This window comes from Pagrus major, chromosome 16 (assembly GCF_040436345.1).
Source record: "Pagrus major chromosome 16, Pma_NU_1.0".
In the NCBI taxonomy this organism is placed as follows: Eukaryota; Metazoa; Chordata; class Actinopteri; order Spariformes; family Sparidae; genus Pagrus; species Pagrus major.
In genome coordinates this window covers 23,267,449-23,291,684 of record NC_133230.1, presented here as the reverse complement: position 1 = coordinate 23,291,684, position 24,236 = coordinate 23,267,449, and the positions used below count along the sequence as shown (strand labels likewise).

General features: G+C 43.9%; 1 protein-coding gene across 1 annotated transcript in view; it reads right to left on the bottom strand.

Moving 5' to 3' along the window:
- The window catches only part of LOC141010321 (latent-transforming growth factor beta-binding protein 2-like), an 89,583-nt gene that overhangs the window by 40,412 nt on the left and 24,935 nt on the right, over window positions 1–24,236 (bottom strand). The window contains exons 4-8 of the mRNA XM_073483202.1: window positions 16,526–16,785; window positions 15,377–15,556; window positions 12,389–12,595; window positions 9,807–10,081; window positions 8,078–8,180 (exon numbers count right to left, since the gene is read on the bottom strand). Of these exons, the coding sequence (XP_073339303.1) occupies window positions 8,078–8,180; window positions 9,807–10,081; window positions 12,389–12,595; window positions 15,377–15,556; window positions 16,526–16,785 (1,025 nt within the window). The remainder of the gene's footprint in view (window positions 1–8,077; window positions 8,181–9,806; window positions 10,082–12,388; window positions 12,596–15,376; window positions 15,557–16,525; window positions 16,786–24,236) is intronic.

Genomic DNA, 24,236 nt, shown 5'->3' with positions numbered 1-24,236 from the left:
CTAACTTCTGATTTTGGAGGGGAAAATGTGTGTTTGGGTGAGGAGAGCTCTAAGAATAATGACATACTTATTAGCATGACGGAACTGTTTCTCATTGTAACAGTCGACTCAAATTGCAGTCATAAGTCAGACAGCTTAAAGCAGTGATGGTAGAACTAGGCTAATCGTGATAACCGTAATTCTGTTTTGCACTTTTTGCACATAAACGCATTGGAGAAAATGTTGTTTTTGCCAAGATTTAAAAAAATATGTCATGGCGTATGTACAAAAATGTTTGTTATGTCTAAGCTCATGCAAGCTTTTCAGAATCACGTAAAGGTTAGGCTTTTTACTTTTCCAGAATATGAACCAGACCTCGATTGAAATATACCTTTGCCACATCATGAAATAAACGTAGTGAGAAATCATGGTATCCAAGACTTCTGGTACACACAAAACAGGAACAAATGGCAGCGATGACAATCTTTGGATTCACACCATGGCCAGCAAAAATAAGACTTGACCAAAGCACAGCATTGCTTTGAACTTGCTGCCAAAGCGACGATGGGTTGAAAACAGAGGTGACGCATACAAGAAACTAGGGTCACAGCCTTTCCAGCAAGGAAAACACATCTCTTCCCCTGGCATTGTGCTCTGGGAAAGGGAGAAAAGTTTCACTGTGTTTCGCTGAAGAAACGTGTGAGTGAAAACCTGGATGCCTGACTGCGGGCAGGCAGGACCAGTCAAAATTACATGTCTGTAACTCATCCATCAGCAACCTACGCCACCACACATTAGAAGCAATAGCAAACACATACAATGAATCTCCAGTGTTAGTCTGCTAGGAATCGCAAAGTTTATAAACTCGACAACTCACAAAACTCGGGTTTTTTTTAATGGAGTCTGGGGCCACCTCAAATTACCCACACGCAGGATTTGCTCTGAAAGATCCAATCTCAATGAGGGTAACACAAATGCATGAAAACACCAGTTGTAAATGCAAAGGCAGGATCACATCTTATTTTATCCAGATAGGGTATCTAGATACAGATCCCATATAACCCCTAGGTGTAATTGAGATGCATCCCAGCAATCTTGCAAACATGTACCATCGAAATAAAACCCAGCCATCAGTCATGAATTTGTGTCATTTTCCCAGGAGTCACTGGAATGTGTGCAACATGGAAGTTTTCTGGGAATTCAGCCCTGGAAGCTGAGTTATGTTTTTGGTCCTGCTGTGACCCAGTGGACCAGGCAGGGTCAATGTACCTGAGGGTTGACAAAGCAGAAGTGGGTCAGCATGAAGGGGGCAACGGGGAAAAGGGGGGAACTGTGTCAAAGTGACGCCCCTGTTCCTGTCTGCCCACCTCCTCATCTTCCTCCGCACCCTCCTAATCCCCCCTTCAAAGTTTCTGAGTAATGAGCTGTTGTGGTAGGGCGATGGGCACGTCCTCCTGCAGCGACGGGATCAGGGAAAGTCTGGCCTGAGTGACAGCAGGGCGCACATGCCAAGGGAAGCCCAGTGGGGGAGGTCCGGGTGTCTCAATAAAGCTTATTAGCAGGGAGGTGAGGACCTCTGCAGTCAGTAACAACTTCAACATGAATCTGAGGGACAGCTCATTTCAAAACTTGGCTTGTCTTGAAATGGCTCCAGATAAAAGATTGAGATGTTGCAGAAGTCTTGAGCTTTAAAACCTAATTATGTAAGAAGTGCCGCACATTGAACAGCGACGTAAAGCTGGCAAGTTTCCACATATAGCAGATGCATTTACAGTGTATGTTCGTAAAATTTAATTTGCACATAGGACCTAATTTGGCAGATTGTACTCAACATTTGCCCATGTGCACCCTGGATTTAAAAATGCTTGTTATCAGAGTTCAACTCAGCAGAGCTTTATTGTTCCCTTGGGCATTTTGTTTGAAGTAAGTTTCAAAAACCAGCTGCTGAATCTCGGCATACAGAGTTGACCACCTAAATACTGGCTGCCTTCTGCAGGGTGCATTTATTATAGAATACAGAGCATCTTGGCTAGTTCATTAATTAATAGCAAGGCTTGATAAATCAACGTAGTTCAGTCTTGTGTCTGAATCCTAGTCTGGTATAACAGCGAATCAGAACCACGTCTTCTGAACAGTGAAACTATGAAAGGATGATAATCACCAGGACTAAAACTCTGTGACAACTTGGCCATGTAATTTTCATTGTTGTACAAAAAGTTAAGAATTACGTTATCCTCAGGGGATTTAATGATGTTTCCGTTCTCATGGTCTTTGCTACAGTCATTTGTGTCGAAAAGCAGAGTTACACAGGCAGTGGCTTGCAAGAGTGAGCTCAAGCTGCGCATCATTAGTGTCACCCTTGGTTACAAAGACTGTAGACCCAGACTGGTCTGTATCCACTGAGGTTACACACAGAAACTTCCAATTGTTGGCAATCCATTTAGCCCTGTTCAACAAAAGACTTTGTCACCCCTTACTAATTTATTGTCCCTCGCCATTCAATTGTGTTTTGCATTCCACTGGCGACTGTTCAATAATATTTGCTCGAATTCCCTGACCTGAAAATCTAATTCAAATTCCTTTGAACTTCTTGATTGGTGGTGCAGTCCTAAATTAAATCTGAATGAATCCCTTTAGTCTTTTTTCAACATGAAAGTAAAGTTTGCGCCACGCAGGGCACTGCTGAGGGTATTCAAATGAAAGGACAGCTTATGCAAAATGATACAGAAAGTAAAGAGAGAGGGAGGCAGGAGACTGAGAACAGAGAGAGTTTGTAGTCAGATGGCTTCCTCAGCTGTACAGAAATCTTTAATTGCTAATTTGGTACAATCACTCAGTAGACCACCCGGCCTTTGGGCTGTTCTTCTAAGGCGATTGAGAGGTCTGGTACATCAATCAAAGGGCTCAGAGCCCTTCACCAGCTTCCCCAGGGATCAGCCTAGGAGGCAACTTTGGTGTTGGACTTCTCCCGTTAACTGGCTGAGAAAAAGGGAATGATGCCATCCACAGGACGGAAATAGGAGACTTCCTATATCCACTCCATTGGGGGCCACTCTAAAGGAAAACAACCCATACCAAAGCCACGTCCTCGAGACCCTTTCCAGAAATTTACTCATTGACATCCCGCCATGGGACAAACTGGTGCCGCAAAGAGGAAACCAGCAGCAAAGAGAGCTCTTTAATCACCATGGAGGGTTTCAGATCCTCAGCCTTTGAGCCAATGCTTGATTTGAGCTAGTGGCTTAAAGGGAAGTAATTTGCTTCCAAAACAGAATGTCTCCTTGGCACGCGCTACATGCCATTCTGGCACGGTCCATATCACTTGCCTTGTGAATAATGTGTCCCTACTAGTGAAGCAAAGGCAAATCAGTTAGGACACATGGGACTAATACCAACTGCTAATACAGACATAGACACATAAGAAATATACAAGCTACAATCATTAACATGCTTGGCTGTTTATCACTACAATCCCTCAGCAGCAACAAAAAGGCTTTGATGAGATTATTTAATTTTTCTGCAACATTAAGTCTTTACTCGAAACATACTTTTCATTGTTTCTATTCACGAAAGTATGCATTTTACATCTCTGCTTGAGACAACTTCACTTATCGCCCTTCTCAGAGATGCTGATCCCTGATGGCAATGTAACCAGCATCAAACACACATTTAAACCAGACCCACATTCCTCTATAATTTCCAATTCACTGTGGAATATTAACCACCTGGGCTCGCTCCAAAAGAAGGCATGCCATGGTACATTCCCAATAAAAATGTGCTTAACTTAGCTTGTATCCAATTAAGAAATGCAACAATGCAAGCTTTGCAACTTCAAATCCATCTGCCTCCAACTGGGATTTATTTCTCTGAGTGGTTAACGTCTGATTAGCTAGACGGCTGCCCGCTTAATAGATTCCATCGTTCTGGTTGTGATGGGATAACACTAAGTCAACATCAATGAATCAAAAGCTGTCAAAGATATGTGACGTCTCTATCTAATCACCATGAGAAGCCGCCGTGGAGCCGTTCCAATGCATCTGTTCTCGGGCTGCCTATTCCTGAGGCAAAGTCATTGCGTCTCTGGTTTTTGTTGGTCATTAACAAGTGTTCACGTTTGATCAGAGCTAATAAAAAGCAATATGCAACGGCTTTGGCCCCAATGGATGTCAGATTATCTGTCTGGGGAATAGATGGGAGATTTGGGAGGGATGAGTTCATGTGGGAAGATCTAGGAGTCTCTGTGGGCCCCCTCCTTCCTTGCCTCATCTAACTTTATTGATCTAAACCAAATGAAGAGTAGTGTCCTCATTACGGAGAGACCCGGAGAGGAGGGGGGAGCCAAGCAGTTAGACAACTCCCAAAGATAGAGATGGAAAAAGAGGGCGGGGCGAAGACAGCGCTACGGGAGTGACATCATGATGACCTCGATGACCCAGGGAGGCAGAGTTAGAGGAAGAAGCCAAGGCTCCTGTGGGTGTGGTGGTTACTTTGGGCTCAAGGGACATCGGATCTGGCTCCCTGGGAAGCCTCCCAGCATCGCAGATGGGGAGAGTCACTGAGAGCGAAGCTGCCCAGTAATGACAGATGGGGAGACAAACGGCTTTTGGAATTCCATTAGCTGTGAAACTCTCAGTGAGGGAGGGGCTGCCAGCACCGTTATACACGGCCATGCCAGCGCTACAGTATGGGTCAGACTAGGGCCACAGCAAACAGCCTTCAGTTGGTTTAGGGAACTTTAGATAACTTCAGTGATAGAAATGGATGATTAAAGGGGAATTTATGTCTAATCAGTGCTGATTGAGCGCAAGCTTCTGATGTACATACAGACATTACCTTGTATCACCACCATGACCTGATTGTGGTGCGACCTCTCCTATCTAACGGAGGCTTACTTATGTTGTTTTGTACACATTTGTAAGTGAACCTGGTTGTTGCATTGTCGTTTAGTGCATGTTGGTGCTGTGTCGCCACAGGTACATAGTCATTCTGTGGGAAACACTGTTCTCAATGGTTATTTGCCCTCTGGTTGTCTTTCCAGTTTATCCCATTTATATAGAAAAGGCAATCCAGGTGTCAAGCACTCGTCTGTCCAAGTGAGAAGCAAAACTTTCATGCAAACTGACCTGTCTCCTAACCCCGGGACTCTCTCGGGGTTGGTGTCGGCGACAGCATCCAACAAAAACTGCCCACCCGTAAAATTCAATGCAGCAGAATAATTTGATTTCTGTTGGCATCTGAGGGCTCCACCACTTGCTGTTTGCTCTCAGTAGCTCAAGTTCTGTATCGTCCCCTCCGGCCATCTCCTCTTGCACAGCTAATGCAGTTGCAACTTCTGCCTTTCTCCACTTCATTTCTTCAACCATATTCTCTGGCTCGAATAAATATGGCTGAATATCCAAATCATCTGGATATCCTGGTCCATCACAACCTCTGCACTCATATTTTTGCTGTTGGAAACATAGCTAATTTGCAATACAAGGGAAAAGAACAAGTAAGTTTTGTTTTTCTGGCACAGCCCCTGGCTACCTAGAGGCAGAGACTAGAAATCCAAGCTCTAATAGCATGTAGTTCTTACTGACCCCAACTACGTCACTGTACACGTCAAATGAAGGTGCCAGAACAGATTTTGCGGCTGGAGAACTTGGCTTTTTCTGTTAATGTGGCACACACTGAGGAATTCAGACGACTAGATTTACCATCAAAACTGAGTGGACATCGACAGAAAACTGGCAAAATCACCTTTTAAGTCATGTAAAGTGTTGCACAGACAACAGTATGCTGGCTTTTTGCTTTCCAAGAACAAACTTCTACTCATTTTATTGTTTCTAATGGGACTTGTGCAACCAAATTACCTCTTGCCCCACTCACTTATTCTCAGTCTCACTTGACTCAACAAGCCACTGGTGAACTCTCATACTTGAGGAAAGTTTTGACCACCTTCTTTCCATCAAAATGCAGTGCAGTTTTTTTCACTCCATCTCATCATCAGAACCAGAGGGACGGAGCTGACTGCAGCCTGTTCTGGTTGATCTGGATCTCATTATGACCCAGGAATCCTCAGCATGTGATTTTTTTAATGCACCAGCTCCTAAAGGCTTCGGCTCCCACTGAGATGGAACATGCTGGCATTCATGCCTCCATCACGTCAGCCTTTTTTCACATACACACATTACACAGACATAATCTCCTCCCTTATTGCCACGACAGTGACATAAAGTCCTTGGTGTATAATAATAAATAATGCTCAGCTATATAATGTCGTCAGCTTTGCTAAAATGCATTGACGTTCCCAGATTTAAGAGATACAGCAAGACTGCAACCACAGCAATGGAGTCTATAGTATATTCTTTGTATCAAGCATTTTGCTGATTATCAGCCGATACTGACCCATTCACTATAGTAACACAAATATACTGAGGATAATATAAGATATACTATATGTGGAAGTAGAATGAGCATAGAATAGGATAAACCAGGAAGCGAAGACTGACTAAACGACCTCGCAACAGACCTAGCCATCAAAGTGCGGTCATATTGGCGTCATCTACAAATGTAATAAAATAAATGAAGTAGCAATGTTTGCTCTCAGTCAACAGCGCATTTTGTAACCTGCTATAAACTGAACGATGGTAGTGTTACACCCCTAAAACACAAACCGGGCTTTCATGACATCATTATCACATACTCAACAGGAGACACAGGAGACTCTTATAAAGCTATATTACTTATTCCCCACAGTGCAAGCCGACAACTGACCCATTCACATGAAATAAAAAGAAACAGTGTCATTTTTCAGGGGCTGTTGTCTCCACGTTGTATATCATTCCTGTCAAACACGTAAGACAGCATACGTCTCAGCCGGTAGGGGAGGAATGTAGCTGAAAGATCCCGCCAAATGTCTAAACTGAGAACAATAACACTCTGGAGGAATTCAAAGCATTTCTCTTATTAAAGCTCCCTCCAAGACCTCTGGGACATAGTACATGACTTCATTTTGACTTCATTTTTCCTCTCTTTCATTCTCCCTATTCCCTGCCTGCGTGTGACCCTGGACTTACAGTATGCTGCCTGCCCCCCCGAAAAACATCCCCAAAAATGAGCGAATGGGGTATTCACTCAGATTCTCCCCCAAACTTCAAAGGAGGGAGTAGAGGGAAACATCTGGGAGCCAAAAGAGATCGTGCCGGGGACTTAGGAAGAGCGGGAATCTGGCATACTGAGGGAGATCGAAAATGGGAGAGAAAAGAGTGGATCGGCATCTGTGATGGATGGAGGAGAGAGAGAGGGATGATGTCTGCTTTTGATTAAGGTCCGGTCAGACATTAAACAGGGTGTGAGCACTTGACAGCCAACTGACATGTGCGGGCATAGCTGTAATATGATTGTATGTGAAAATGTCCCCATGTGCCACTGAAAGTGCTTCCCATGAGGCCTCAAAATAACACACAGAGCTGTCAGGCCGAGTGAGTCTCCACCTACAGTGAAGAGTGCCACCACCCACCCTGCCTGCCTGCGTACAACCACCCTGCTGCTGTTTCTCAAACCTACCGCAGCTCTGGTTGGGAAGCAGCTGTTCATTTCCTCACTTTTTCAAGGCCACGTTGGCTCGACCTGCCCGCAGGGTGGGTGGCACTCCTGCCAGGCTCTCATCTTCATGCTAAATGTGTTTTCATTTGCTTCCCGGTTTTGGTTTTATGGAAGCTTCATTTTTACAACTGGGTGCATGGGGGAATCACACAGCCACCTCAGAGGAGTTTGAAGACTCCTATTTGGTAATCCTCATCAGTTTGGTATTGTTTAGGCCTGTGATAAATGCTGTAAAAATCAACCAAGCATGAACAACTGATTCTCAGGAGTATAACAGGCATCACTGACTAAACACTTTGATATACAGCATTATGAAAAAAGAGCCCAGCTGCATCTTGTTGTTTTTAACCGATGTGAATAACAGTGTAAGAATACCAAAAGATCAACATACCAATAGCACAACAGAAAATAATACCAACAGAATTAGACTGGATTAGAAGTAGATTAGATTTAAGTACAGAGCGGAACAAAAAATCACTCTGATCTGATGGCTTTAGTCAGGAAGGCTTACCTGGTTTGGTGGGACACTTTTGGCACTTGTTTATACCCCAGGAGGCACCCACACTTCCACAGCAATCATCCTGTTTGGTAAGGCCTGGCAGAGGCTTGCCACACTATAACAACAACACACATCTGTGTTAGATCTAAGAAATGACAATGAGTGTTACAAGTTTGTGCACGCACGCTTGTTTGCGTGTGTACGTTGGCAAAGGCAAAATTTGTACGTGTGTTCATCTTAACAGTGTGTGTGCGTGTATACCTATCTGGAAGGACAAAGTGAACCAGACACATCTGAGACTGGTTAGTTGCAGGAGGACATAAACACTGAGTCTCAAGAGCAACCATGAACCTCTTGGCATGCCTCATTAAGTCACTTGGCTAATTGTGAAGAGAGATTCCTATCTGAGCTTACTTATTGGATTTTTGGCCAGTGGAGATTTATGAAATTAAAGAGGTAACAGAGAGCACATTCTTCTGGAGAACAGCACACTGGCATACTGGCAGGAGAAGAGGGGAAACTGCAGCCTGAAGCTTTTGTGCACTCCTTTTCTGAGGCGGTTCTGAAAAATCACTGACTGGAAGGTTTAATTTCAAGCTTTCTATGAAACCAGAGTGGAGAAAATGGGAGCTGCGATTCGGCACAAACAAGGAATAACGCTGGCGAAAACAACTCCACGGCAGATCACTGTGCTGTCGCAACTGCAAACCTAAAGCCTAAGAGTCAAACCTAACACCTTATCACGGCCAAGTGAGCTGATGCAGTATTAAGCCTCAGATTAGCCAAGCTCACGCACTGCCACTTAAAGGGTGAGTCCACCAATTTTACACGTCAAAGTGTGTTTAAAGGTCTTGAAGAGTACTACTGCATAATGTTAAAAAAAGTAGCAAAAAGCCGTTTGTGACTCCAGAGGAAGCTGCAAGTAATCTGATAAATTGCCTTTGGTGATGTCACTCATCGGCTAAGTTGCATTGTGGGTAATGTAGGTACCAGCTTTTGAAATGCAGTCCACTAGTGTTCACATTACGTGCCTATAAAATTGATACAACACAACCAGAGATAACGCCTTTTTTATTCCATGTATTCTTCTTCCTTTTTTAAACCTGGTGCCTACATTACCCACAATGCAACTTAGCCACTGTGTGACATCATTGGAGGCAATTTATCAGATTACATGCAGCTTCCTCTGGAGCCACGGAAGGCTTCATTCTCCTTTTTTTTACCATTTGCAGAGCAGACCTGTAAAGACACTCTAATGTGTAAAATTGCAGAGTTACCCTTTAAGCCCTTCCCTTTCCTAACTTCCTTTTCCCTTAAATGAATGTCTGTTGTGACAGCCATACATTATCCTGACCATGTAAATCAGCGGTGCAGCAGTGCGTGCCATGCTGTACGCACGGTGCCATACGGATCATGAAAGTCTTGTTATTTTAACCACAAAGAGAAGCACATAGGCTAAATTTCTAGCTTAACCTTTTTCCTCTGAATGTGTTCTAACTCATAACATGCCTGTGATGTTGGCACTGGTGGAACATGAGATGACCAGTGTGGTCAGAGCACATACTTCCTGGACATAGCATGAATCATGGCCACTTCCTGTTTGAGACAGCAGGTATCAGAAAAGGTGACGGGGTGGAAGCATAATGGCATCAGTGGTAAAACAACACATTCCTACACTGGTTTCTTAGTTTTTGATGACAGTGTACATACTGTAGTGTGTTTTAATGACTCAACACAATACCTGTCCATCGACTGTTTCCTGAAAGCATCTGCCATGTCCGTTCTGACGGTGGTGCAGTCTGGTGTGGCCATGACCGTTCCCATTGGTGTGTGGGTGCCTGCTGCCATGATCTATGATGAATTCATGTCCATTCGCAGGCTGGGAGCGCTGCCGGACAGAGTGAGCCCCCTCTGTGGGTCTCTGCCCAGGCTGCACCCGAGCAACTTGGTGGATGTGGACCTCGGCCTCTGGAGGGTGCTGAATGTGAACGTTCACCAGGGATGGGTGGAGAGACACTGGAGAAGGAGAGAGAGACAGTTTAAACAATATAGTTTATAGTTGAAAATTTTTGAATAACGTAAGTGGAAGCATCCTCAGCCAAGGGATAAAAGCTGTATATACATACTGCAGTTTGTGAGCTATCAGCTAACATCCTGCACAAACTTGTTCGACACACACTTAGCTTGCTTCATCACCAAGAGATCTACACGGGGAATTCCCAGCAGTGAAGACGTTAGTAAGACTACATAACAACAACAACACAGAGAGTTTTGGATTCTCTGGTTTAAATCAAATCATCTTAAAGACCAAAAACAGATTTGTTGAGGGGTTGAGAAGATGTTGCAATGTGGAGAATGAGCTCTTTTGTCCTCCTGACAGAGGGGAAGCATCTATCTTCAGGGAGTGCCAGGGCTTTTTCCCAGAATCCTGACCCACTCTCATAAATCATAGTCTCACAGACAGACGGCAGGGAGAGTCCAAGTAGGAGAAGTAGACCTTATCAAGAGGCCTGGATATGAAACTGCCAGGGATCGGATTCATGTCATGTAGTGATAATTATTCATGTTACTTAAATGCAGGAGGATGGAAGATTTCTAGGTGGAATATAATTTAACTAAGACAAAGGTTCTGCTTCTACTTACTGTCTGACAGTGAGATGCTGAGTCAGACGCAAGGAAGAAATAAAAAATTACACCAACTTTTTTGATGATCGATTAATTGTTTCAGTAATTATTCAAGCAAAAAGGTAAGAAATCGCTCATTCCAACTTCCTAAATGTGAGATTTGCTGCTTTTCTTTGTAATTTATGATATACTACTTATGATAGACTTTGGGTTTTCGACTGTCGGTTGAACAAAAGATGACATTTTTAGACATCAATTTGGGCTGGGAAATTTAGATGAGCATTTTACACTTTTTATGACATTTAATAGACCAAATGATTAAACAACTAATCGTGAAAATAATCTGCAAATACATCATTCATTATTAGTTGCAGCCAGAGACATTGGTAGAAAGTGAGCAAATCTCTCTCTTATATATTCTTTCTTAAAAGTTCATGATGTTGTTTTGCTCTGTTTCTAATATCCACCCCTGTTTGATAATAGCAGCATTGTGCTACAATACGAGGGCTTCCACTGAGTCATCCATTACTTAATCTGCTCAAAATAGAGTCTGGCCTCCGCTGTTGGCCGGCAAAGGCAGAGTGCAACATGATAAACAGTGTTCAAAATCAAGGAGTAGACATGTGTGATCGTCAGGAGAAGTGGAGGAGTTTGCAAAGAACAAAGGCCCTGTCAGACTAACATTTAAAAACAGTGAATTTATTATTATAATTACTGTGAACAGCAGATTTAATTGTTTTTGTTGAGTTACACCCATCAAAAGCAAGTCATCTTGACAGTGCTGACACTTATTCCATTGTGGACTCTCGCAGGAGAATCGACAGTGGAACAAGCTATTGTCACTTATTAGCTGCTTTTTACCCTACTCTGTTAGAGTATTCCAGCCACAACATTGAAAGGAAGAACAGGCGAGGGGAATAACATTGATTATCTTGTTACAATGCATTGTGCTGCTGGGAAATCTTGGGTCCTGGCATACATGCACTTGAGACAAATCACCTACCCAAACACCGTAGCAATCCCCAATGGCAGTGCCCCGCCCCAGCAGGACAATACACCCTGATACACAGCAAAAACTGACCTAGGAACATGAGAAGTAGCACATGGCATCAACTTGACTTCAAAATTCCCCAGACCCCAATCCGATTGAGCATCTGTGTGATGTGCCAGAAGAAGTCAGATCAATGGAGGACCTTACAACTCACTGGGCTCAAAGGATTGCTGTCAATGCCCTGGTGCCAAACACCATGGGACACCCCCAGAAAGAGTGACCCAAAGGTTAGAGCCAAGTCCGATCCAAGGTTGGGCTCCATGGATTGGACTTATTCTGGCACTTCCCACGGATGCTCAATCGGATTGCAATTTGGGCAATTAGGAGGCTAGGTCAAAGCCTTGAGCTCCTTGTCACATTCTTCTGGCCATTCCTTGCGGCGTGCCAAGTCGCTATGTCCCACTGTAGGGGGCATAACCATAGGAGTGCCGTTGCCAACTGACAATAACTGAGAACTTCTTTTTCCCTCCTCATATGTCCAATCCCCAGAAAAGAAATATCAGGGGGGTAGTCAACAGCACAGTGGAGAGAAAAAATATATTGAGACAAGCTTATAGAACCACATTTCAGGAAGACATGCAGATGAATTTTGCTGTTACACTTTCTGGTGTGACAGTCTCCCATTGGCCACAGTTATGTGTGATTACCTTGCTGATTGGACAGTGGTAGTGTGTACATGGAGTGGAAGGGAGATTTTGGTCCCTGGTGGCTGGTATCCTTGTGGCTGCGAGGGGTGGGCCTGACAGGAGGCGGGGCTGGCAGGTGGCAAAACTTCCCTGTCGAGTTGGATGGACACCAGCACTGGTCCCTGCCAATGCATCGGCCTCCATTAAGACAGGGAATCTGACAGAAGACTGCAGAGAGAAGGAAGAGAATGTACTAGAAGTGAGAGATTCATTAACGTATTCAGCACGCCACATTTAGTTACACAGATTTATGCATCCTGATACACATGGATCCGGTAATAAGAAACAGAAGGGGTAGTCCTAATAGGAAGGGCATGTGCTGAGGCTTCATGTGGACAGGCTTTGTTTGCAAACAGTTAGCAATGGTCATGCTGTTCTCGAATTTGGCACCAGCAGACACCTCATTCCACATGACGCTTATCAAGTTTCAACTTCCTCCTGAAGGCAGAGCCTTGGCACTACCCTTCATGTTGCACCTCCTTAACTGGCATGTTTTGCCTCTCATCAGTAATTATAGACTCCTGTGCGTGGTGATGAGTGATGATTCATCCTGTAATAATTTGGAGAAAATAACAAGTGCACGGATATCTGCATGGAACACTTGCTTGGCTGACAGACGGAGAGAAAATGAGAATTTCCCAAACTATTAAATCTTCAAAGGAGGGCATCTGGCTCTTACCGTGTAAGTCAATTGAATCCCAAAAACGTGCTAAGTCTACAGTTTAATTTATACTTTGTAATTTACCAATGGGAGAGAACAAGAGGAAAGGCCGGTACTGGACAGATGGTGTTTGACAGTACTGTTCTCACAGCCCTTTCATTGGCCTTATCTTTTGGCATAAGGGATGGGTGCCAGCCCAGCATACCTGAGCCTGTTCCCATCTACCAATTCACTCTGACCTGACCGCACCTAACTCAAAACATCAAAGCCTATCAAATGAAAAAAATCTATCCAACCGTGACGAGTAAGAAAAGAACCATTTTGGGGCACGAAGGATGAGAAAGTGAAGTGCTGAACTTATCCGGCTCAGCAGTACCACACACCGCAAATATGAGGCATGCTTTACAAGGCAGTAGAAGATACAGATGGCCCACATACTATGAGATGAAAGAGGACGCAAGTGATGGAAACACGCTGCGAGCTGCATCCCCTCTGTCTCGTCCAGACAGACAGCAACACACTAACAGGGTGAAAGCAGGGAGAAGAGAGACTCTGGACAGTCTCGATGGCATGTAGGGAATGAGCTCCCTGTCACATAGCATTAACAACAGTGTGACTGGAGGAGGAAGAGAGGGAGGGATGGAATAAGAATAGAAGAGCAACCGATACGGAATGAAAGTGATTAGGACTAGATTAAAAACAGGAAAGAGACAACAATTTGAACAAAAAGACAGGGTTAGGCAGACAGAGAGACTGAAAGAGGTCCAGTATGATTAGACATGCTGGTTAAATTATCAGCTATTAAATCCTCTCAATGTGGGATGCAGGTCTGCACTGGTCTGTGTCAGGCCAGTCCCATCTCAACATAGGGGCAGGAACTATTCTTAGACAACAACCTACTATCGACTGCACACCACGCTCCCTGTCTGCCTATCCGTCTGTCCATTTAACAACCTCTAACATCCAAACGCACACACACACACACGCTTCTCACTCAATAAAAAGACTTCTACCCAATCTAATATCAGGCTTTAAAGTAAAGTGTCGCACACAGGGTGCGTATCAAGGGAGCCTGTTGTAATTATCCAGCCAGATTTTACTGCACCGTGTAAGGAACATAACAACAGCATGAGATAACTGTTTGCTGTCCACTTGACATTCCTCGACGAACACGCACACCCCGAGCAATAACAGGATGCGGGGCCTAAATGGAGAGCAATCTCTTTTTAACACACTCTTTAACACATGCTTGAACATAATGAAGGGAGACTTCTCGAGAATTAAAAACGGGGCATAAAAACAAACTCAGGCAGAAGCGGAGGTGCCAGGAATGTAATCTTGCGGAAGGACTCTGCCAGGACGCTGAAGTGTTTGGAATATCTGCAGCATGTTCCAAAGCCCCATTAATGGGCACATAAATCTGCAACATCAACCTGTTTATATATTCATAAGTCGGCTCTCCGAAGAGCCTGGTGCACTTAGGTGAAGGTTGCATGTTCGTGTGACTGTTTGTATTCGTGTGAGATGTGTATGTGTGTGGTATGTGCACCCTCTAATCCACAAGTAGTAATTAGTCTGAGCCTTAGCCGGACCCTTATACTGATGAGAAAACTAAGAAACATGCAGAGGTACGACCCTCCCATTGGCATTGACCGCCCCCTCCCTTCCCATGGACACTCCTGTGTGAATTTGGAGCAAAGCCCCCTGGATAAATGGAAGGTTTAATGTAATCCCTATAAAATCCTGTTCATGCTGCTACTCTTTCTCTCTTTCTGCCTCTCCCTCTTCTCTTTCATTCATTCCTGCTCTCCCAGGGAGCACGTTAAATGGTTAACGGCGGGGCCAACCGCGAGGTGTAAACCGCAAAGAGATGGGGCTAAGTGTTGGGAGCGTGGGACCACCAGCTCCACGTGTGTGTGTGTGTGTGCAGGGGGGAGATTAGCCCCCTTTTACAGAGCCCGCTTTTAATCTGGTCTACCCCCGTCTCTCCCGCTTTCCCTGTTTCCCTTTCTGTGTGACAGTGAGAGTTTTTAGCGTAGCTCTCAGCTTTCATCTGCACCACTCTACCTCCTCTCTGAGCTTGGTATTCAGAACGGACAGCATGCCACTGGGAACCTATTTTGTCAAGCTCACCCCATAAAAAAGCAATGAAAAAGTGGGATGGAGACACAGGAGCAGTGTTTGAGAGAGCAAGAGAGAAAGGAGAAGAGAAAGAAGAAGAAGAAGAAGTAAAGAGGATGACAAGCAGACGAGTAAGACAAGGGTTAAGGCCCTCAGTCGTCACTCACAGAGTCGGAAGCCCTGGTTCTTTGGCTGCTGCTGCTGGTGTTGCGACGTCTCGCTGTAAACTGTGGTGATGTCTCCCTTCTCACAGCTGTTGTAGCAGTGCCCGCCGTTGCACACCCTGCGGCACCGCATGGGTGTGAAGACGATCTTGATGCGGTCCAGGTTGGCGGTGAGGTTGGCCCCTGGAAAGCACACACACACCTGGATGAGAGGGAGCAGCAGCAGAGACAGGCTGGAGACGAGCTGCATCCTTTCCTCCGTCAGCCTCGACTGTGACACACTCCCAGTCTGGGCAAAGGGAGGTTTATAAGTGTGCGAGGGTGTGTGCTGACGGCTGGCCAGTGGCACGCTGCAGCTGAATGAGCGATGTGCCACAGGCCAGCAAATGAGGGAGAGAATACTATTAGGTATCGGGCTGGGCTCCAAGCCCTTTATCTTTGGGAGAAGGTGTTTTGGATGTGTGTATGTGTGAAGGAGACAAAGAGAGCGTGAGTGCAAGTGAACGTTGTGTAATGGTGGGAAGCAGTTCAACAGCCGTTGCTCTGGTACAGGACTCAAAAACAAGAGAAGCTTGAACAGCAGACAGCTGTGTGTGCTGGATAGTGGATCAGAGGAGGATGAAGTAAGGAAGGGAGAATAAAAATTAGGACAGACAAGATCACATTTCTTTTTGTTGTGGGTAGAGGCGCCAGGGTTCAGTGCCTGTCATGTCAGAGAGGTGACAGCGCAGATTCACAACGATATCAAAGCGTGTAACTGACAAACACACACACTAACACACACACACACACACACACACACACACTCCTCTCCAGCAGCACATGCTCACACACTGTACACAGCTTTGATATCAAACGTCTGTCTGTCTGCTGGGATGCAGACCACAGAGGGGGTGGGGTGGGTGGACAGTGGGAGAAGGGAAGTGCAGCTTGGGACGCTGCCAACTTTTTTTCTTGTGGCTAATGTTCCATTTAACGATGACACCACAGCATGTGTGTGTATGTATGTATCCCGGCCTCTGTGAGCTGAGCTGGAGTGGGCTGTGTTTGTTTTGACGTGGCCAGGGAGAGTGGAAATGTTGAATATGCATGTAAAGTGAGAGCAGATCCAAGTTTTGTAATATTCCTCTCACATTTAATTCTTGCTCTTACCTGCTGGTAATAATACGTTGTTGAACTGTCCCTGTAGCTGGCTGTCGCCTGCAGGCCTGTGAGTGTTAAAGGAGTGCACATTGCTGTGACCGCTTCTGTGTCCCTGCCAGTTCCTGTGGCCGTTGCTGTTAGCGTAGCCGTTGCCATTGGGTAGAGCGTTGGAGGTAATAGGCCCAGAGGATGATGGATAACGTTTCACAGTGCGGGAGGTCCCGGTCTGCTGAGGGGAGGAGTCAGGGGGTCCACGTCTCACTTGGGTCCTGTCAATCACATCATCACAAGACCTTAAACATATGACCTCAGACGAACACTAATGTGCCGCACATATATATACACTCTCAAAGATACACCCATCAGCAACGTATGTGCATCACCGTGAAATCCATTCAAGCGTGGTCAGTGTGTGCAGCAGAAAATAATATTCCTAAGAGAAAAACATGCCGTCTGAGGTCATAGCCTTGCTTAATTGATTTTATAGATGAGACACAATGATTTGGAAATAATTTTGTTTTAATTTGATAAATACGACCATATCATTCTTTAAGCACATAGGGTTTTCAAAATGAACATCTGCTTTAAAGTCAGAGAGCCGTGACCCTCACTAATTAATGGAAGATTCTGTTTGACATTAAAGATATTTCACAAGATTTACCATCACCGATTAACAAAAAATATCAGGCAACCAAAGGGAATGAGACTCACAGGGCCCACTATGTGTGTGTGTGTGTGTGTGGCTGGTCCACTTGTCTCAGGAGAAGAGTGTGTGATTAAACACATTAGATCTTTCCATCAGGACTACAAAATCTTTCCATCACCCATTGTGTCTGCTTGACTAGATTATGAACTCCCTGTTCTGTCTGACTGTCTGTCTGACAACCAGGGAGCAACATCCTGAGTGTTACACTGGGCTGGAGGAAGTATTAAAACTAGGGTCGAAGAACAAAGCTCGTCCAGGGCTGCGTGGGGCACGTTTTTTCACCAGTGAGCATTTGATTTGGGTCAATTACTGAGCCCGTGTTGCACGACCTGGAAGCTGAGCTCATGTGAGCGACCTGGGGGAGGCGCGTGCCTCTCAGACAGACAGGCAGACGGGCCTACCTTTGCTCTGGGGGTCTGAGAAAGCCCCGGGAGTGCTGGGATTCAGGCCCTGCAAAAAAGCATCTGGATCCCACTGATCTACCCTGACAGACAGTCAGCAGAGCAAGACAAAGATGGAGCATGTCGGGTAGATCAGAGGAACAGCTCTACAAAGCACACCTGTGGCCCTGTAAGGTAATTGAGGCTGTAATCAAACCCCAAATGGATATAAACCATGCATTAACATTTATAACATGTGGTTTTTAGCCACACACCACGTATTTACACACAGAATCAGCTCTGTCAACCCACAAACATACAATGGTAATCGGGCAAATAAACACTCAGAAATGCATACGTGTACACACAAACACACACACACACACACCCAGTCCCAGCTGTGCTAGATGCAGCACAAGCCTATGCATGTCTCTTTATTCACACAGTACAAACCACATTCCTGCTGCCAAGGGGAATGGGGACGGTAAATGAGAAGGGGAAAAGGGAGACAAACATTTGATAATGGTTTCTCACGTCATCTTTTACGAAAGACGACAGGCAACTCCTATAGCTGACAGCTGCTGACCCAGATCCTGAATCTCCAGGGTGGGTCCCGGAGATAGGATGTGACACAGGGAAACAAGGGGTGCTAGTGTCAAGGTGGTAAGGACTTACACTGTCCACTCTAAATTACGATTGGGTTTTTCCATCGCAAACAGTGACACCTGGCCCGTGAGCATCCTGCCTCGCTTCCCATAGGCTTAGCCAGATGTTGCACTTTCTCTCTCTCTCACTTTCAATGGCAAAGCGACTTCCGCCCTGCATGAGCTCACCGCTGCCCTCTCTGCCTGCAGATCAGGGGGCGGCGAGGGCAAGCACGACTCACTCCGAATGTTTGATGTCATCATTAGGAACTTCAAGGCCCCAGCGATCCAAAGAGGAACCATCCCCCCGCCTTGTTCTGGGTGACTTGAAAGCAATTTTGAAGACCTCTGCCAAGATTACGTAGAGCACGGTTTGAACAGACAGATGGGAAATATGTTTTGGGTATCAAATGATGGCCATACAGTTTTAATTAAATGACTGATGGTGTTGATAAGAGAGCTGCTGAACGAGCATATGGTGCAAAGACTGTAATGAGTCAAACAAAATAATTGGAAAAATATACAGGATTTACAAAATTTGTCTTTCACAAGAGTTCTCATTCCTGGTGCTGTTCACTGTTAACCGAAAGCTTAAATATTTAAAAGCCGTAAGCTGAGCCACCTTCAATATTATAGTAGTTACTATTATCGGACTCTGCAGTTCCCCTAAACTCTACAGAGGTGTTTTGTGTTTAACAGCTCACTGTTTAAGTTTTTATAGCCCCAAATTTCACAGTTTTGGTTCACTTTCACAGCTCACATCAGCGTTGCCACTGAAAAAGCTTTGACCAGCACAGATAAGACAAAGTTAAAGACTAGCATTAGCTGGTGAACACTCACTGGAGCATTTATATAGCAGGTAAAGAGCCATATATTTACCTCAGGAGTTGGTTGAGACCAAAACAGAGCTAAAATAGAGTGAACATCGGGCTTATATTTATTCAGTGGTTATAAACATGACTCCAAATGAGCTAATTTTGCTTTGTGTAAATGCTGTGTTTGTAGCTTATGTTTTGCCCAAGCAGCCATAAAAAAATCAACTATTGAACTTTTAAAAGAGTTCAACATTTTGAGCTGTACACTTCAATTCCCAATTTTTTTTTAAAAGATCTCCACCACTCCATGAACACCGAGTACTTCTGTGCTCGGTTTTGGGCCACTTTGACACTAATTGTCAGACAACCTCACTGTGACATGAGGGTTAGGGCCAGCTTTAGTCCCACACTCAGCACACATAAATGACTTCAGATCTAACTCAATGAAATAAAGTGAATGAGAATACTTCCGAGAGTTTTGAACAACTCCTTTCATTGAACACATGAGCAAAGGCCAAAGAAAGAGCATTATGGACGCACATGTGATGTTGAAATCACGAGGCCAAAAAACACTTAGATTACATTTGGGAGATTCACTCTCATAGTGTCAGGCTTGACTGGGCTTAGTGCATTATATGTATTATTTCATGTTCAGAACATTTGCTAAATAATTCCATTCAAAGGGAAACAATCAGTTTTTATACGCTGATAAATCTCAGTCCAAACACTTGATCAAAGCGTCAGTTTAAATCTGATCGCAAAGTAGGCCTCCAACTAAGACTTAGAGCCATTGGCGCTGTCCACTTTCACTCATCATGATCATTCATTTCATATGTACGGAAAGCAATTTGAACTCAACCTCATCATATTTGAGGAAATTACAAATCAAAATGATGTCCAAGAATCCCCACAGTGCATGAACCACCAAAAAGGCTTCCAACTTAGTTGCTACATATAGTATCTTTGAACTCATCACGGCATTACGACATGTGAATTTTGGCTCTCGTGAAGGAATGACAGGCAGCAGTCCCAGCCGCGCCTTTTGACCCAGATGTGTTGGAGAGGAGGCCATTCAGAGCACAAGCAGCACACGGATAAGAACTGTGAAAATGCAAGTCGGTACCAAGAACTGGGGAACAGTCAAAAAGGCTGCAAACCCTCTGATCTCTGAGTTTCTGCTGATGTCGTATATAAACCATGTTGTTAATTGAACCCAATAGCCAGACACAACAGTAGGTGAACTTTGAAGTTTTCATGAGCATGCACTGGAGTAGATGGGAGGGTTACATGGAGAAAATCAGTAAGGTGGCTTTGTTCAAGTGCCAGGAAGCCCCCGTACTCAGGGTTTGAAACACACCACTTCCAATCATCCCAGTGGTGACTGTGTTGTTTCTTCAAGTTGCCCACTGGGAAGCAGGAGTCTCTTAGGTAGACAGGAAAATTCTCGATTTATCTGATGGTCCTGTTCACCGCAAACATTCACCCACACACATACACGCAGTGACCCAGATCTTCAGGAATAGACCTTCTGTTTACATCTTAAACCATCTGCATGACGCTGCCAGAACAGTGTTTAGATGTGAAGCACTGCGCAGTAACGTATGGGCCACAGCTGATTCATTCACTAACAGATCAGGCTCTGAGGTGCTTTCATTATCTTCTCTCTCTATAAATCTCCACGTGAAATAAAGCACATTTGTCAGTTATGACTAATGTGCTTCAGACAGAGAACCTAGTTTTTCTGGGCTTAGGATGTAGGTTGGAGAGAGGTAAAGGATTGTTATATTAAATGGTTTTTCAGCCGCCCTCTCAGCACTTGAGGCTTAGCACAAGTCTGCCTTGGCAACACTCATTTTTCATTTTGATTTGTTTGAGAATACCAAAGTCCGAACCCACATCTAATGGCTCGGATTGTTGGCTTATTACCGCTAATGCAGAAAATAGACTGATATGAGGAGCTTGTCTGGTTGCTGGATGGAGCCATTTGGCTTTGAACAGACTGTCTAAACAAGCCAGTCTGACAGCAGGCAGAAGTGTCTGGCATGAGCACCCCAGTCTGGGTCACACCGCATAACCCGATAGCTCCCAGCCTTGTCACTTTGTCCCGTCAAAATTCTCTTTGTGTTGGACTAAACCTGACTTCCAGAGTGACGAGTGGCAAACCTCTGGAACCATCGGTGGGTTTAGGACCAATCAACACAAGAGTCGTTCGACCCGGCTGAGGAAAATCAAGTCATTATTCTTTTTTATTTAAACAAAACGTTTAATGGTTCCATTTACTTCTTTCCAACACAGAGCGTCAGCCAAAAACCCCTTATTACATAAGAACTGCACATAATTAGGGCAATTTGAAGGCTACTTGCTAAATGGGAAAGTAAATGAAGGTCATCAAAGACCAAGTGTAAATCAAAGTTTACACACATTCATCTCATTCAGAGAAAGCGTTAAAGACTATTGTTCATTTCAAAGCCTGCGCCCCAATACGTAGATCATCAGTCTAACTAAGGGGAGCAGCAGAAATCTAAAAAATTGTGCAAACAGCAGCTGAAACAATGAAAACTTTGTACTGCTCAACCACTGCAAACACTCTTGGCAACAAAGGAAGAGAAGATTTACGAGTGTATTTGGGACGTGCAGGTTTGCAGTCAAAGAGGGAGGACTGTGAGCTTTGAGGAGCACTGTGCGAGGGGCACAAACAGTTTTTGGATGCCAAAAAGCATGTTGGCCCTATTCCAAAGCAAAGTGTCCCCCACCAAGTGGCAAAGCAACAGTTAAGAGATATGGTTTGCGGCCAGTGATTTCCAAAAACACTTTTCAGGGGGAGGCCACCATTAAACTGGGAAACACCTTGAAACGGACGGAGATAACGTATCTTCCTGCTCTCGATTTTAAATTTGAGAATGTCAAGAGAGAGAGAGAGAGATGTTTTTCAGCAAAAAGCTTAACAACAGATGGTGCTCCACATTTCACAGACTAAAGCTTGCAGGCAAGGAAGGAGAGTGCAGACGGTTGAAACTAGTCCCGGGAGGTGTTATTCAAGAACATTAGCAGACACACGCACTTGAGTCTTGTTCATGTTTTGCTATTCAAAGCCCAACAGTGTTATGAATCTCTGTGACATCCAAGACATTAACTACAATGTAGCTATGAAAAGAGAGAACATTCAAGATTAGCAGTAAAGATACCGATCATAGTTTGACTAGGATTGCTGTTCCAAGTATGACCTGTCTGCAACAGAATTTGTTTTAGCAAAACGTCAGCTCTAATATCTGATATTTGATAAGAATTTAATTACTAATTGGATATTTTAAGCTGATTTTGTTTGTACTTTGAGTGGATGGGAGTTTTTCCATGTTTCATCTCTCTCTCAGGGCCCACAGGCAAAGAGGGGGAAAAGTTTAATTCAGAATTTGGTCGATCTTAACAGCCTTGGTGTATTTTAGGAGGTGAAAAAAGTCTCTGCAGGCTGAGAAAGAATTAATCCTCTCTTACCCACCCAGTCAGCACAACAAACCATCTGTGCCACCAGTGGTCAACCCCACTGTGGTTACACAAATCATTCCTCAAGCTTTATGCAGAACACCCTCATCCATTCATCATTCACCGCTGAGGTCCCTGTGTGTTTCTTTCAATAAAATCCTGAGGTTTGAACTTAAGCATGCACCAATAAATAGGGCATTTTCATTATACTGTTGTTGTGTGTCCCTCTTAGCAACATGGCCATGCAATGGCACGGCTGTAAACTTTGTGTTCATTGGAAATTCAAAAATAACTTGACACCAACCTCTGTCATATTAAAGTCTTACCCTAAATTATAGGTTATTGTGAATGTTTAATCTATGGTAGTAAATGTTTAAACCTCCACTGGTTATTCTTACAGATAATAATGAAGCTTGCACGTGAACTTTGCATCGTATTGTTAAAACTCATGAGAGACCCCTGTTTTGAAGGCATAGTTTAAGATTTTTTTTTGGGGGGGGGGGGGGGAATGTATCCCCTTTCTTGCCAAGAGTTAGCTAAGAAGATTGATACCATGCACTCTCATGTTGATGCGTTAATGTTAGCTACAGCTAGCAGCCAGATATAAATAAAGACTGGAAACAGGGAAAGAACTAGTCTGGCTCTTTTCAAAGGTAGACACCATGAGTACCAAAGTACAAAGAGAAAATGAAGTACTTTGCATTTAGACACAAACTTAAACACGGAACACAGGTGAGCAGGAAAAAAGGGCGGGAAAACAGGAAGTAAAACATGACACATGAGGGTAAACTTTCAACATAAAACAGGAAATCATAGACTAAAACTCAGGACCATGACAAACTTAAGTTTGAAAGTGACACTTGATTTTAATGACACTGACAGCCAAGCAATAGTCCAGCACATAAGTCCTTGTAAAATAGTCAATTGAAATTTTTACTTTGTATATATTTTTGAGGTATAAAGATGGTAGGCTAGCTGTTTCTCCCTTTTATCCAGTCTTTCTGCTATGCTAAGCTAAGCTAACTAGTTAGTGGCTCCATCTTCCTATTAACTGGCATGAGAGTGGTATCTATTTTCTCACTAGGACCCAACTGATACTGGATTTTTGTGGTCAATGCCGAAACTGATATTGGGGCGCAAAAAATTACAATAATGATATATATTGGCTGATATTTTTTACATACACAAAATATTATGCATTAACATTTTTTGTGGTTGCCAAACACAAAAAGATTCACACTTAATGGAGGCAGGGTATGTTACAGCTCGCACTAAAAACAGTAAATTTCACTGGGAATTGAATAATCAGCCCAACCCAAGCATCTTTTCTGCTTTATATTACATTTAAAAAACAGTCAGTATTGGCACATACTGAACAACATTTACACCGATACCAATATATCTGTGATAAAATGTAGTAATAAAAGAGTTAAATGAGGCTGGCTCCCAATCAGCACCACAAAAGCAGCAATGAATGTGTGAAATCTGAAAAATATGTCTGGGCAAACAGACAATAAACAAGATTTTTTTCTCCAAACATTAATAATGAACCAATAATGACATCTGCTAGTGTTCAGGGAATTGTCGGAATACACAAAAAATACAAAATTATTAAATTTTGACAGAATGGTCCATGGAAATGTAATATCACATTGCCAGTAGTCTAATGTGTCCCATTTTATAAACTGGGACTAA